Source organism: Rhincodon typus, chromosome 5, assembly GCF_021869965.1.
Source record: "Rhincodon typus isolate 14 chromosome 5, sRhiTyp1.1, whole genome shotgun sequence".
Lineage (NCBI taxonomy): Eukaryota > Metazoa > Chordata > Chondrichthyes > Orectolobiformes > Rhincodontidae > Rhincodon > Rhincodon typus.
The window spans coordinates 85,128,115-85,142,509 of record NC_063336.1 but is presented as its reverse complement, the minus strand read 5'-3'; the positions used below and the strand labels follow the sequence as shown (position 1 = coordinate 85,142,509).

The following is a 14,395-nucleotide window of genomic DNA, read 5'->3' as shown; positions in this document are numbered from 1 at the left end:
AGTTCTTCATCCAGAGAAGGACCCATTTATCCTGACCGTTTGCCTTCTGTCAGTCAGCCAATCCTATATTCAAGCTAGTACTCTACCCTTAACCCTCTGGGATCTAACCTTGTGGATCACTTTATGGCACCTTGTCAAATGCCTTTGGAGGTCTAGATATACCACATCCACTGGATTCCAATTATCCATCTTGCTGGTTATGTCATCCTTGAAGAACTGCAGTAAGTTTGTCAAGCATGACTTGCCCTTCATGAAACAGTGCTGATACTAGTGAATTGAGATTTTTAAAGTGCTCAGTTATCTCCTCCTCTGATTCCAGCAACCTCCCCACTACAGTCAAACTAACTGGTTTATAGCTTTCCACTTCTTGAAAAGGGTATCACACATTAGCATGTTTCCAATCCACTGGTACTTTCTAGAATCCAAGGAATTTTAGAATCTCATAACTAATGCCCCCGCTATCTTTGACACCTACATTAATACCCTAAATCCTGGGGATTTATCTGCTTGTAATCCCATTGGTTTACTTAATACCTTCTCCCTAGTTACAGTAATTTCACCAAGTTCCTCTATAGTAACTGCAGTTTTTGGGAAGAAACTATCTTCCACTGTGAAAACAGACAAAATATTGGTTTAGTGCATCTGCCATTTGAGTTTCCCATTATTACCTCACCACTTTCATCCAAAGGACCAACATTTATTTAAACTATTCTCTTTGTATGTACTTGTTAAAGCTTTTGGTATCAGTGCTTGTACTTTCTGCTGGTTTTCTTTTGTAGTTCATCTTGGGTCTCTTGATTTTTGTTATTAATAACCCTTGACATTTAAAGCTCTCTCAATCTTCCAGAGTGCCACCAACTTTTGCAATATGATATGCCCTAGTTTTTACCTTAGTTATCCTTGATGTCCTTGTTAAGCCATGGATGATTTTTCTCATTTTTCACAATTCCTGTTCCCCCTCAAGAATATACTTTTGAGCGGTATTTAGTATCTACAGTTTTTAATTTCCAGTTTGATAGGCTCAGGAATAGTTCCAATGAATTGGAAGGTAGCTAATGTAACACCACTAGAGAGGTAGAGAAAACCTAATTATAGACTGGTTAGCCTGACCTAGTGAGGGATGTAATAGTGGAACACGCATAAAACAGTGCCAGGGTCATTCAGAATCAGCATAGATTTACAAACGGGCAATCATACTTGAAAAATTTATTGGAATTTTTAAAAGGAGACTTAACTCGGAGATTTAAGGATGAACCAGTGGATGTAGTTTGCTTGGACTTTCAGAAGGTCTTTGCTAAGGTTCCACAAGAGATTAGCATATAAAATTCAAGTACCATGGGATTAGGGGTAGTGTATTGGCATGGATAAAGAATTGGCTGGCAGACTGTTAACAAAGTAGGAATAACTACTCAATTTGAGTGGCAGCCAGTGATGAGAAAAGTACTACAGGGATCTGTGCTTGGACCCCACCTATTCATATTAATAATTTGGATGAGGAAACTAAATGCAATATCTCCACACTTGTAGATGAAGCTGGGTGGAAATTCTAACTGCCAAGAAGATGCAGAGATGTTCAAATTGTAATGAAACAAGTTGAGTGAGTGGGCAAATGCATGGCAGATGAAGTATACTGTGGATAAATATCAGCATAAACAGGAAGGCAAATTATTACTTGAATTGCGGTGGATTGGCAAAGGGGAAGTTAGTGAGACCTGACACCAGTTGCTGAAGCTAAGTATGTAGGTGCAGCAGGCAGCGAAGAAGCCAAATGTATGTTGGCCTTCGTAGCAAGAGAATTTGAGTATAGGAGCAGGAATGTCTTACTGCAGTATTATAGGCCTTTAAAGTGAAATCATAAATGGACTATTATGTGCAACTTTGAGTATTCCTCCAAAAAGGAGACCAATGTTGGGGGAAGTACAATGAAGGCTTACCAGACTAATTCCTGGGATAGCAGGACTGACCTATATGAAGAGATACTGGATTGTTGAGGACTGTGTTCACTAGAGTTTGGAAGAATAAGGCAGTAGGGGGAATCACTTAGAAACTTAAAGCCATGACAGGACTGGACTACATAGGGTAAACAGGAAGGATGTCCCCATTGAGTGGAGGGTCCAGAACCAGAGGTCACAGTCGAAGCATGTGGGGTAGGTGTTTGAGGAGAAATTTCTTCACAGTGCTGAGCCTTTGGAATTCCCTGCCACAGGAAGCTGTAAAGCCCAAAACATGATGTTTTCAGGGAGGAATTTGTTTTGGTTCTTGGGGCTAAAGGGATCCAAGGATATGAGGATTAAGTAGGACGATCAGCCATGATCATTGAACAGTGGAACAAGTTGAGGGCTGAAATGCTCACTATTGTTTGTTTTTCTATAAATCTTTTCTGTAGGCAGCATTGAGCTTGTCAAATTAAGATTTAACAAATGGTGCTTAAGCACGTTACTTGAATTGAGTTTACTATCATAACTTTCATTACATGAGAACAGTTTGTCATTTATACTTGCTAATTCTTGCTAGTGGAACAGTAACAGTTTGTCACTTAGTATGAGACCAGCTGAATAATACTAGTAGATGTGCTCTGTCATTGCTTATTTGGTGATTTTTGTCCTGGATTTCTCCTTCTCTATGAAGAGAGACGACCTAAACCTTGTGATAGTGACTTGTGCTGTAAATGTTTCCCTTACTAACGCTTGACCCAACTCATTCCCAAGAGCCAGATTCTGCATTGCCTCTTTTCTTTGATCTGCAAGCATATTAATGTAGAAAATTTTCCTGAACAAGCACTCTAGAAATTCTCATCCCTCTCTGCCCTTGAGCTAGTACTCCCCCCAGTCTGTAGGTGGATTCTGGGTAATCCAAGATGGAGGATGGAAAGAAATTGTGGCTGTAAGAGCTGTTCCTTTTTTTAATGAGGTATTTTCAGTATTGAAGCTGATTTCTTTGAATTCTTAGACCAGTATTACTGTTATAAGCTATTGCATTGTTTTGGAACTTTGGAAAAAGATCCAAACAACAGCACTATAACAAAGGCGATAAAGAGACAAAGTGGAGTCCATGTGGGTGGTAAACCTGCACAATTAATTATCACTGCTGTTTAGTAACAAGTATCCCTCTGGACACCAGAGTTTCTTCTGAAAAATAAAACTGTAAAGCTGACTTTGGAGAAAGCTGTGTGAGGAGCTCGCAGCAGGGAAGCAGCTAAGTGGCTTTTTTAAAAGTGTAACTTTTTTTGTAAATCTAAACTAGCGAGTAGAGTGCGTTGTATCTTTTGATTGTTTGAGATCTGTCTCCTGATTATACTTGAAAAATATAAAACCATAGGTGCTAAGTTAGCCTGGAGCGGTGTTTTTAGAGCATTAAGCCTGCTATTTTCTGGGCCAGGTCCAAAGGTGGCATTCAATAGAATGATGTACTGTTCCTGTCAGATGTGAGATTAGGGAGAATCTTTGTTCCTGAGGATTATGCCTGCAGAAAGTGTTTGGTTGCGAATCATATTGAATCACATGGATTGGTTGGAGCAGCACTTGGAGGCAGAGAGGAATTCACAGGTGCCAGGGGTGTGATGGATGGCAGTTTTGGGAAGAGAAAAACTGCGGATATCCAAATAGATGGGTTACATCCAAGAAAGATGGAAGGGGTAGACAGGTAGTGCAGAAGTCTCTGGTGATTATCCCCATCTCAAACGAGTATGCTATTTTGGAAAACGTTGGGAGAGATGGACTCAAGACTAATGTAGCGCTGACAGACCAGTATCTGGTGCTGAGACTGGCTCTACTGTAAGGAGGTGTCTGTCAGGTTCCAAGCAATCAATTGTGATAGGGGACTCTAGTCAGACACAGACAGATGTTTCTGTGGCCAAAAATGGATATTGGAATGGTGTTGCCTCCCTGCTGCCAAGATCAAGAATATCTTGGGTGCAGAATCCTTTCAAAGGGGAGAAGAATCAGCAGGAGGTTGTTATACACACTGGAACCAACGACATAGAAAGAGAAAAGAACAAGGTTCTGGAGAGAATAAAGGAAATTAAGCAGGAATTTAAAAAGTAGGTCCTTGGGTAGTAATATCTGGATTACTCCCGGTGCTGTGAGCTAGAGAGTAGGAGTAGGAATATAGAGCAGATGAATGTGTGGCTAAGGGAACTGGTGTAGAGGAGAAGGGTACCCTGGCAGGAGAGATTTGCTGGGGCTGCTCAGAAGGATTTAAACTAATTTTTGGGGGGAGGGGGGTGTTGTGGGTGTGTGTGCATGGTTTGAGACCCAGGTGAGAAACAAGATCAGTCTGAGACTGGTGCAGTTGGGAAAAGGAGCAAGTCAAATGGTCAAAGCAGACAGGAACAATGTAGAGAATGAGATAGGACTGATAAATTAAACTGCATTTATTTCAGTGCAAGAGGCCTACCGGGTAAGGCAGATGAACTTGAGGCATGGTTGGGAACATGGGACTGGAATATCCATAGTTGCAGAGATGTGTCTCGGATGGACAGGACTGGCAGCTTAATGTTTCGGGGTATAGATGCTATCTGAAGGAGTTTAAGGGGGTGGGGGGATGGGGTGGTGGAAGGAGGAGAGTGGCATTTTTGATTAGGGGTAACATATTGCTGTACTTAAGGAGAATATTCCTGGGAGTACATCTAGTGAAGTTATTTGGGTGGAACTGAAATAAGGGTGATCACCTTAATGGAATTGTATTGTAGACCCAGACCAATAGTCAGCGGGAAGTTGAGAAGCAAATACATGAGATCTGTTATCTGTAAGAATCAGTTGTAATGTTAGGGGATTTTAACTTTCCAGATGTCTGGGACTGCCATAGTGTTAATGGTTTGGAGGCAGAGGAATTTAAGTGTCTACTAGAAAATGTTCTGGTTCAATAGGTGGACGTACCTACTAGAAAAGATGCAAAATTTGACCTACTCTTGGGAAATAAGGCAGGGCAGGTGACTGAGGTGTCAGTGGGGGACCACTTTGGGGGTAGTGCTCATAATTACATTTATTTCAAAATAGTGATGGAAAAGGATAGACTGGATCTAAAAGTTGAAGTTCTAAATTGGAGGAAGGCCAATTTTGACTATATTAGGCAAGAGCTTTCAGAATTAATTGTGGGGTGGATATTCACAGGTAAAGAGATGGCTGGGAAGTAGGAAGCCCTCAAAAATGAGGGTAGGTGTAGGGAATGCTGGATGACTAGAGAAATTGAGGTTTTGGTTAACAAAAAGGAAGCACATGTCGGGTATAGACAGCCGAGATGGTGTGAATCCCATGAGTATAAGGGCAGTAGGAGTATACTTAACAGCGAAGTCAGGAGGGCAAAAAAGGGACATAGCTTTGGCAAATAGGATTAAGGAGAATCTACTAAGTTTCTACAAATAAGTGAAGGAAAAAGATAACCAGGGAGAGAATAGGGCCCTTTAAAGATCAGCAAGGCTACCTGTGTGCGGAACTGCAGGAAATGGGGGAGATATTGAATGAGTATTTTGCATCTGTATTTCCTGTAGAGAAGGATATGGAAGCTAGAGAACTTGGGGAAATAGTGACGTCTTGAAAAATGGCCATATTACAGAGGAGTTGTTGCTGGATGTTTTTCAAATGCATTAAGGCGGATAAATCTGCAGATCCTGAGCAGGTGTGCCCTAGGACTCTGGGAAGCAAGGGAAGAGATTGCTGATAAGCCACATTTGAGATGTTGAAAGATTGGAGTTTGGCTAACATGTTACCACTATTTAAGAAAGGTGGTAAGGAAAAGCCTGGAACTATAGACCAGTGAGCCAGACATTGGCGGGCAAGTTGCTTGAGGGAATCCTGAGGGACAGGATTCCTGTGTATTTGGAAAGGCAAGACTTGATACAGATTTGTGTGTGGGAAATTGTGTCTCACTAACTGGTTTTTTTCGTTTGAGAATGTGATGAAGGCAGAGCTGTGGGCACGATCTATATAAACTTCAGTAAGGCGTTTGACGAGGGTCCTCATGGTAGACTGGTTAGCAAGGTTAATCACATGGAATGGAGGGAGAACCAGCCATTTGGATACAGAATTGGCTTGACGGTAGGAGACAGGGTGGTGGTGGTGGAGGAGGGTTGCTTTTCAGACTGGAGAACTGACCAATGGTGTGCTGCAGGAATTGATGCTGGGTCCATTTTTTGTCACTTAAATGATTTTAGATGTGAACATGGGTATGGTTAGTAAGTTTACAAATGACACCAAAATTGGCGGTGTAGTGGTCAGCCAAGAAGGTTTCATCAGAGTACAATGGGATCTTGATCAGATGGGCCGGTGGGCTGTGGAGTGGCAAATGGAGTTGAGTTTAGATAAATTAAATGTGGCATTTTAGGAAGGCAAATCGGGGCAGGACTTATACACTTACTGATAAGATCCTGGGGAGTATTGTTAAACAAAGACCTTGGAGTGCAAGTTCATAGTTCCTTGAAAGTAGAGTTGCAGGTAGGCAGGATAGTGAAGGTGTTTTGATATGCTTGCCCTATTGGTCAGTGCATAGAGTATAGGAATTGGGAGGTCATGTTGTGGCTGTACAGCTCATTGGTTAGGCCACTTTTGGAATACTATGTGCAATTCTGGTCTCCCTGCTATAGGAACGATGTTCTGAAACTGGAAAGGGTGCAGAAAAGATTTCTAAGGATGTTGCCAGGGTTGGAGGGGTTGAGCTATAGTGAAGCTGAATAGCTTAGGGCTGTTTTTCCCCTGGAGCGTCGGAGGCTGAGGGGTGACCTTTTAGGCTTAAAATCATGAGGGACACAGATGGGGTGAACAGCCAAGGTCTTTTATCCTAGAGTAGCAGAGTCCAAAACTAGAGGGCAGAGGTTTAAGGTGAGAGGGGAAAGTTCTAAAGGGGATCTAAAAGTAACTTTTTCAGAGGGTGGTGCATGTATGGAATGAGCTGCAAGAGGAAGTTGTAGAGGCTGGTACAGTTACAGCATTTGAAAGGCATCTGGATGGGTATATGAATAGGAAGGGTTTAGAGGGATATGTGCGAAATGTTGGTAAGTAGGACTAGATTAGTTTAGGATATCTGTTCGGCATGGACGAGTTGGACTTAAGGGTCTGTTTTCAAGCTGTACAGCTGTGACTCTATTTGAAGTTGCCTAGTTTTAAAGTGGACTGTATGGATTAGGCAAATATGAAGATGTCTCGTACAGAAGAGTCCTGTGCTGTTTTCAAGAGTATACTACATATCAGTGAAGAAAACGCAAATTACCTGAAGTCTCCACTGTGGCAGATGTTTGCATTGTGTCCACAGATTGTTAACCAGCTGTGACTTTGAGAGCATAGTGGGGTTAAAATGAGAAAGTGAAGATGATATCAACAGTGGTGTAACCTGAGGATAATTGAAAACATGGCAGTTGAAAATAAACTTTCCTGTCCTTTGTCAGTTATTTTCCTCAGGCTGTGAGCTGTTCTGCTGATTTACGATGTAACAGTAAATAGCAATTACAAGAGTAACAGTCGAAGAGCAGGGACTAAATAACCGTTTTGGCCAGGAGGGTGAGCTCTGAGCTGTGCAAAAGTATTGAGCTAATTGTGCCAATAGTGGAATGTCAAGATGGAATCCTGCTTAAACCCTGTGCAATAACTCTTGGAGGGGGCAAGGGTGAAAACCTGTGTACTTTGAATTGGTAACACAGCACATCACTGTTGTTTAATAAACTTTGGTTCTCTCACTGCAGTAACTGGATTCATGTTAAATGCCAGCTGAAATTCAACTTTAACCAAAACTGCAGTAGTGGAAGGTTGTACATCTTTAATAGTAATTTATTGAATCCTTGAATTAGCAATCCAAACCAGTTGAATTTTGTGGTTGATACACTGATAGTAGGTCTGACCTAAATGGTTTTTGCTTGTGTTGTGTGAACTGTCTGATTATACAATTTATAGTATTGCTTAGTTTAAGTCTTGGGTTTGAGTTGAGTTAGTGATATGGGTTTTCTGTGACTGAAGTTGAAGTATTTCTGTAGCCATGGTGACTTTGAGAGCTACCTTGGCAACATAAAATCCTGAAGTGAGCAAACCAATTAGGATGTAGTAGAGTAACCATTATACTTTAAGGTCTATTAGGAGTTTTTTAATCTCCTGAATACCCAAGCTGGAGAGAGAGGTTGTTTTGTTTGTTTTTTTTAAACTGTTTGTTTAGGTCATCCCATGGTGCATGTCTAGAACAATAGTGCTCCTGAGAAGGGAATATAGTAAACTGAATTACTTAGTCCAAGGAGTTAATGCTGTTCATAAACCAGAGGTCTTGGGATAAAACCCTAAAGAGGATGTGAAGTTGAGTGTAAGCTCTAACTACCTCACACCTGAAATATCACAGCTTAAACCTATTTATTCCTTTTTATTCTAATCAGCCTGTTCAGTGATGTTACTACATGCCTCTGGAGCAGGTGGGACATGAAATCCAGACCGCCAAGCATTGCACCACAAGAGGGCCTGAAATCTTCAAAATGGTGGCACCCAACATCTGGCTCGAACCCACGACCGTGAGATTAAGACCCTCAATGTACAAATGAGCTAGCTGGGGATATATTGAGATGTTAAAGAAAGGGACTCTGGCACGAGTATTATACAAGGGTTGTTGCTGGATAATGTAATAGGCATTTTTATTTTTGAAATCTATAAAGGAGTGTTTTTGGATTGTCTTGAAGCCGAAAATAAACATGACATTTGGCGTCATTTTGTACTTTTTTGCTAGCTTTCCCCAATTTCTGTCTTGAACTGTGGGTTTGCCAAGATGCAGAACATTGATAATTATTTGCTTACGTTGAAGCAAGCAATTTGTTGTGAACCTTCTGGTTCTGATGGTCGCGGTGTCATTTATCTCAGCATGCAGCTCATTGCAGGGCTGGGAAAAGGAACTAGGACCCCACACCTACTATTATAAATGCCTCCTGTTACTAGGTGTTTATTACTGAATTTTTATGTTCCAAATAAATGTTTTATCCTGTTTTGTTACTTTTGCTGAATAAACTTCTGTTCCATTCTCAAATTTACGAAGTTACATGCTTCTCTCTTGGAGAGACCACCTCACTAAAACAAAAATGAAGTAAATTATGATCCAACAAGCCACATTTCATTCTGGGATCTGACTTGTTATGGTCCTAGCTGATATTATTACTGCAATGCCATGCTTGGTGTTCTGCCCAGCAACATGTATTGTTACTCCAACCCCTCTCCTTCAACAGCACTGGTCTGTTTCCAATTTGTGTTGTCACTGCTGGAATTTAAGCTGGTAAATATTTTTTGCATTCTCTTCCTTCCTTCAAGAGCCACCTTTTAAATAGGATAATCCTTCAAGTTTTTGTGAAAGTCAAGTACTGAATTTTGGACTTTGATTTGCCTTGTAACATTGCAGCTGGTGTAATGTGGAGTTAGGGAGACTGTTGTCTCCCTGTATTGCACCTTAAAAGTGAGTATTCATAAGCTGCATATGTTTTTCTGGAGGGATATAGTGTCAAATCCCTAATTAGTGGCATTTAATGACTACATTGTACTTGAATATGTGAAATTTAATCTAAATCTGTTCAACATGAAGCAGAACTGATGCATTATGATCGGGAAGACATGCCACTGGTGTAACAACTTATGAATACTTTGTCTGCGATTTGTTATTGACTACATATTTAATTCAATGCAGATTAACACCCGTCTGTACAAATCAGTACTATGGAGAACAAGAAAGGAGCTTCTGAAAGGATCGTGTTAGAGCCTTACCACTACTTGCTTCAGTTGCCAGGTACAGTGACTTGGTGTTTCCCATGTTCTTAAAGTATCAAATCTCCTTAAAATGGGATGAGTAGCCAGATCACCACAACAGCTGCATTGAATGTCACAGATCTGCAATTTATTAGTTTGCTTGACTTCCAAAAATTTATTTGCATGTAGGCATTGCTAGTATTTTGTTGTCTTGAGTGGATTATATAACTGACAAGCTTGCTAGATGATTTCAAAGGCAGGATATTGAAGAGTCATTCATATTGGTGTCTGAGTGGAGTTCCTAAAGTTCACTGGTAGTAAGTTGAGCAAATTTCCTTCCTTGAACCAATTAACATTTAATGATTTGTTCCATTGTTTTTCAAGCAGGGGAAGTGAAAGAAGAGAAAACTAAGGGAACCAAAGCCAGGGCTCATCGCTTGCAATAAGCAAGATCAAGAAAAGATTTTTGTGTGTAGTTCATGTCCGATGTATTGAAGTGAAATTCAAGCCAAATACTTTGGAGCAGGGGAAGAAATGAGAATGGCAAAGAGAATAGAAAAAGCAGTTAACATTTTAAATAAACCAAAAATTTTCCAATTTGTGGACAGTAAAAGGATAGTAAGAGGCATGGTGGTGCTTATAAGTGACACATTGTTAATATTTAATGGGTACTTCATATTGGCATTTAAAAGGACGAACCATCAGTAGAAGCAATGGATGAAGCAAAATTGATGCGAAGGCTTTACGAGACTGGTTATGTCAAGATAGAGGTAATGCTTAAGGACACTAGTGAGATTTCTTTGGAAGTACTGTGTGCAGTGTGGATTACATTATTTAAGAAAGATGTAAATACATTGAGACAGTTCAGAAGAAGGTTTCAGACTGCTACCTGGTTATAGAGTTGGTGGAAATATGTTTGAAGTTCGAATCCAATCAGCATGATCATTGTGAATGGTGGAGCAGGCTTGAAGGGCTGAATGGCTAAGTCACCTGTTATTTTCATCCCCATCTTCCTGAAACACCTAATATGCATGAATATCAGTACTAGTGCTGCCCTTTTTATTCCCCAGCCATTTTGTTACTATGGCATAATATTACCATATGCCTATTTGTGCCTATAGTTCACCAGTTGCTTGTTTTGCTGACTTCTGTATTTGCATATGCACTGCAAACCTAATTTTTAACATGAATTGTACTCCATTAAGTCTAACTTCGCAAAACACACCAATGCTGTCTCAGACAACAGTTCTTTTGTGCATGTTATTTCTTTTCTAGTGGTAATGAATTCAGAAATGAATTCATCTTAAACTCTTTCCAACAACAACAAACAGCCTTTATGAAGATGTTTTCCCAGCCCTGTTGAGTTGCAATCCATTCAGCCTGTACTGATCCCACCTGCCCATTTCCAGTCTCAACGTCAGAAGTGTCTCAAATCTTACCTCCTTCTCTGCCTGTCCAGCCATGTGCTCATCAGTTCCATCTTTTGATTTCAATGCTCATGAGCGTTTCAGGAAAAACCTAAAGATTTCTGCCTTTCCTCAGAGGGCCTATTCTTAATATCTTTGTCTCCAAGCTCCCTAAATTTTGCTACAGGACCTACTCTCTTTCTTCCTATGTTACTGATACTGATGTAGACTGCAGCTTCTGGCTGTTCAGTGGTGCCCCAGTACCCTGCAGTTGCTCGGTGGAATATTTAAATTACCAAAGAGCAGCATAGCAACTTGGAATTGTCTATGACTGCAGAAATGTTTGTGTAATTTATTAAATTCTCTTGCTTTCCCATTCCCTTCAACTTTTGCCTACTCTGTACAGCTGAGCCACTTGGATACGCGTGTGCTTACTTCGAACGGCAAGCCCACAGGAAGCATCACTCACCTGTCTTCAGAACCTTAATGATACAAGAAAATGATGCACTCAAATCAAAACTTGAGCCTAAGCGCTCTTCTTTGCAATTATCAGCTATAGATTTGGTGGATTTTTTCTGGATAACTACAACTTGGTTCCTCCCCATTCCCTTTGTGGTCACTATCCAATGAATAGAGAAATGACCTGTCTCGTAAAATCACTTCATTTTCCAATGGATACATTCAGCTGTTCTGAGTACTTGAAATAAATGTAGTAGTTACTCCTACTCATGGTTATGACATAGCTTTGGGCAGTAAACAGAACCATTTTCTACTTCATGTATAAGAGTTGATGTATGGGTGTGTACAAGCTATCACAAGGCACTGCATTTTCAGGTTATTGCAACACATCCACAGCCTCGTTTAGGGCAGATCCAATCCATGAATCCCACTCAAAAACTGCACCTAGTGGAGACAGTTATCTTTTTGGAACTGCCCAGTAATTCAAAAATGAATTTTTAAGGGATAGAATGAGTTCCTGTAGAGCACAGAATTTCTGAGAATTGGAAATTGTCCTACTTATCTTTTTTCAAGCTTTATTCCAAGTTTTTTTTTTTTGTGTAATCTCTGTAGACCAGTGCATTATCTTGACCTCAAGATGCTGATGCAGTCTGAGTCAGGTGAGGAGGAAACCTTGTTCCTTGGTTTAAGTATAGTCTATTGTATCAGATGTTGTAATTTGTTTTATTATTCAATCTATTTTTCTAATTAGCCTCTTCAGAGCTGTTATTACCCACTCTGGAGCAAGTGGGACTTGACCCCAGGCCTCCTGGCCCAGGGTAGGGATACTACCACTGCACCACTATAGTATCAGACATGATTTTTTTAAACCTTCACTGAAATCTGTCTTTTTGTCACACAAGTGAGTGGTCATTTTGTCTTTCTCGGCACTTTATCTGATAGTTTAACTCCAGAATGAGCCGTCAGTTCCTTGAAAGATTCTTGATTATTTTGTCCTGGAAATTGGCAAAAGATGAGCTACAAATAGTTGGACAGCACTCAGCAGGATTGCATCTGGCTAATTAAGTGTAATCAGTTTTGTTTTTTCTCGCTTGTCTGCCTGCCCAACTGCCTGCTCTTTTTTGTACTAGCGCGCCCATCCCGCTACCACACTCAGCTGATCCGCAGCACCTCTTCCCACCAGTTCCTTGTATCTACTAAATAAATAGTTTAATCATCTCCAAAACTTGATCTGGTGAGTGATTGTATATTTTTCCACCTGAAATAAACAAACCTAAATTGCAAAACACCACATTTTGAAAGAAATGGTTAATGGCCATGTCAGTGACTGGCCTTTCTTTTTAAAATGGTAGGGTGTGTCAGAGGGGAAGAGTGTGGAAGTGTATGATTGGTGCCTGTTTTAACAAGAGGTCAGTTAGGGAATGTGAATGAGGTTTTTTAACAAACGATTATTTTTAGAAGCAGTTTCTGAAGCTCAAGGTTCAGCTGTAAACACAATCACTAGATAAGTCTGGAAAATGTTGGAAACTAATACCCAGATTTTACTTGCAGTTCTGCTTTGGGAATTTAGAAAAATATAGCCAAATAGTTCTCAACATGCTGTATACTTTGAAAGAATGGATGACTGTGTCCAAGTACAATCTTGAGATCAAATCAATCTTGTTTTACTGACTATCTTACTTTCTGTCCACTTTCTATTTTACTGGATTCTTAAAAGAAGCAATGGAGATGTGTGACAAATTTGTGCAATGAGTGGTTGAAATGTAAAATATGTTCAAAGCATAGAGGCACATTCAGTCAAAGCATTGAAGAGGAAATTGGATTGTTTGAAGGAGGAATGTGCAGGGCTACATGGAGGAGGAGGATGAGTGGCACTAAGTGAATTGTTGGGGCAGAAGGCTAACAGACCAAACAAGCAGAATGGCCAACTCCTTTTACTGTGAGTTCTGTGATCCCATAATAAAAAGGGCAGGCCAAGAATTAGAACTTCTATTTCTTTGCCTTTGTGTTTAAGAGTCTTGATGCTGCTTCATGGGAGAACACTGATTTGAAGGTTTTTGTGCTATAATCATTTCCAGCATTGAAAGTTTTTTGTTAGTGGCATTACTATAACTATTTGTGATCCAGGGCTGCCCATTGGCATTCACTATGGTACTTTGCAGCTGCCCATCACCCAAATTGGAAATTCCACTCAACTTGGATATCTTAAATATTATGTAAATATACTCTGTAGCCTTTTCAGGCTACAGTCATTGTAGTTGGTATTTGTCCAAAACCTGATTCTTATTTCAGAATGCAAGTGTGGTTGTGTGATTGTTACTGGCCTGGTAGTAATTACAAGAACAAGAGTTCAAATTCAACCACAACTTGAGCATTTGAATTCAATTCAAGTTTCTTTTTAAAAAAAATTGCATTGAATGGCTGTCTGTTCTGTACTATTCTATGAAATCTGGAAGGAAGTTGGTATTGGTAACTAAATGATGCTACAGCTGTCGGATTATTGTGAAACTGTAACTGGTTCACTGATACTATTTTAGAGAAGAAACCTGTTGTCCTTGCATGGTCTGTACTCTTGTAACTCCAGTCTCTCACCAATGTGGTCTGCTCCTTGCTATGCTTCAGTAGTGTCTACCTGACTGACAAACCATCAATTATCGTAAGCGGCTTTCATCATTACTACAGGATGCAATGAGCAGTACTGTAGACACTGGCCAAATAGGACAAGTGTGGAAGGTGTATGGGAATGTTTCATCCGTTTCAATTTCCGTACTATTGTCTTTAGTCTGTATGTGCCATGGCTTTGCTGTCATGGGTTGTAAGTTGTGATGAAAGCCGCTT

The 14,395-nt window shown here is 40.3% G+C and overlaps 2 protein-coding genes across 2 annotated transcripts in view; both read left to right on the top strand.

Moving 5' to 3' along the window:
• The window catches only part of b3galnt2 (beta-1,3-N-acetylgalactosaminyltransferase 2), a 253,648-nt gene that overhangs the window by 176,799 nt on the left and 62,454 nt on the right, over positions 1–14,395 (top strand). The gene's annotated exons all lie outside the window — the stretch shown is intronic.
• Positions 8,293–14,395, top strand: part of ggps1 (geranylgeranyl diphosphate synthase 1) — a 25,411-nt gene continuing 19,308 nt past the window's right edge. The window contains exons 1-2 of the mRNA XM_048597218.1: positions 8,293–8,479; positions 9,634–9,732. Coding sequence (XP_048453175.1) covers positions 9,663–9,732 — 70 coding nt within the window. The 5' untranslated portion in view covers positions 8,293–8,479; positions 9,634–9,662. The remainder of the gene's footprint in view (positions 8,480–9,633; positions 9,733–14,395) is intronic.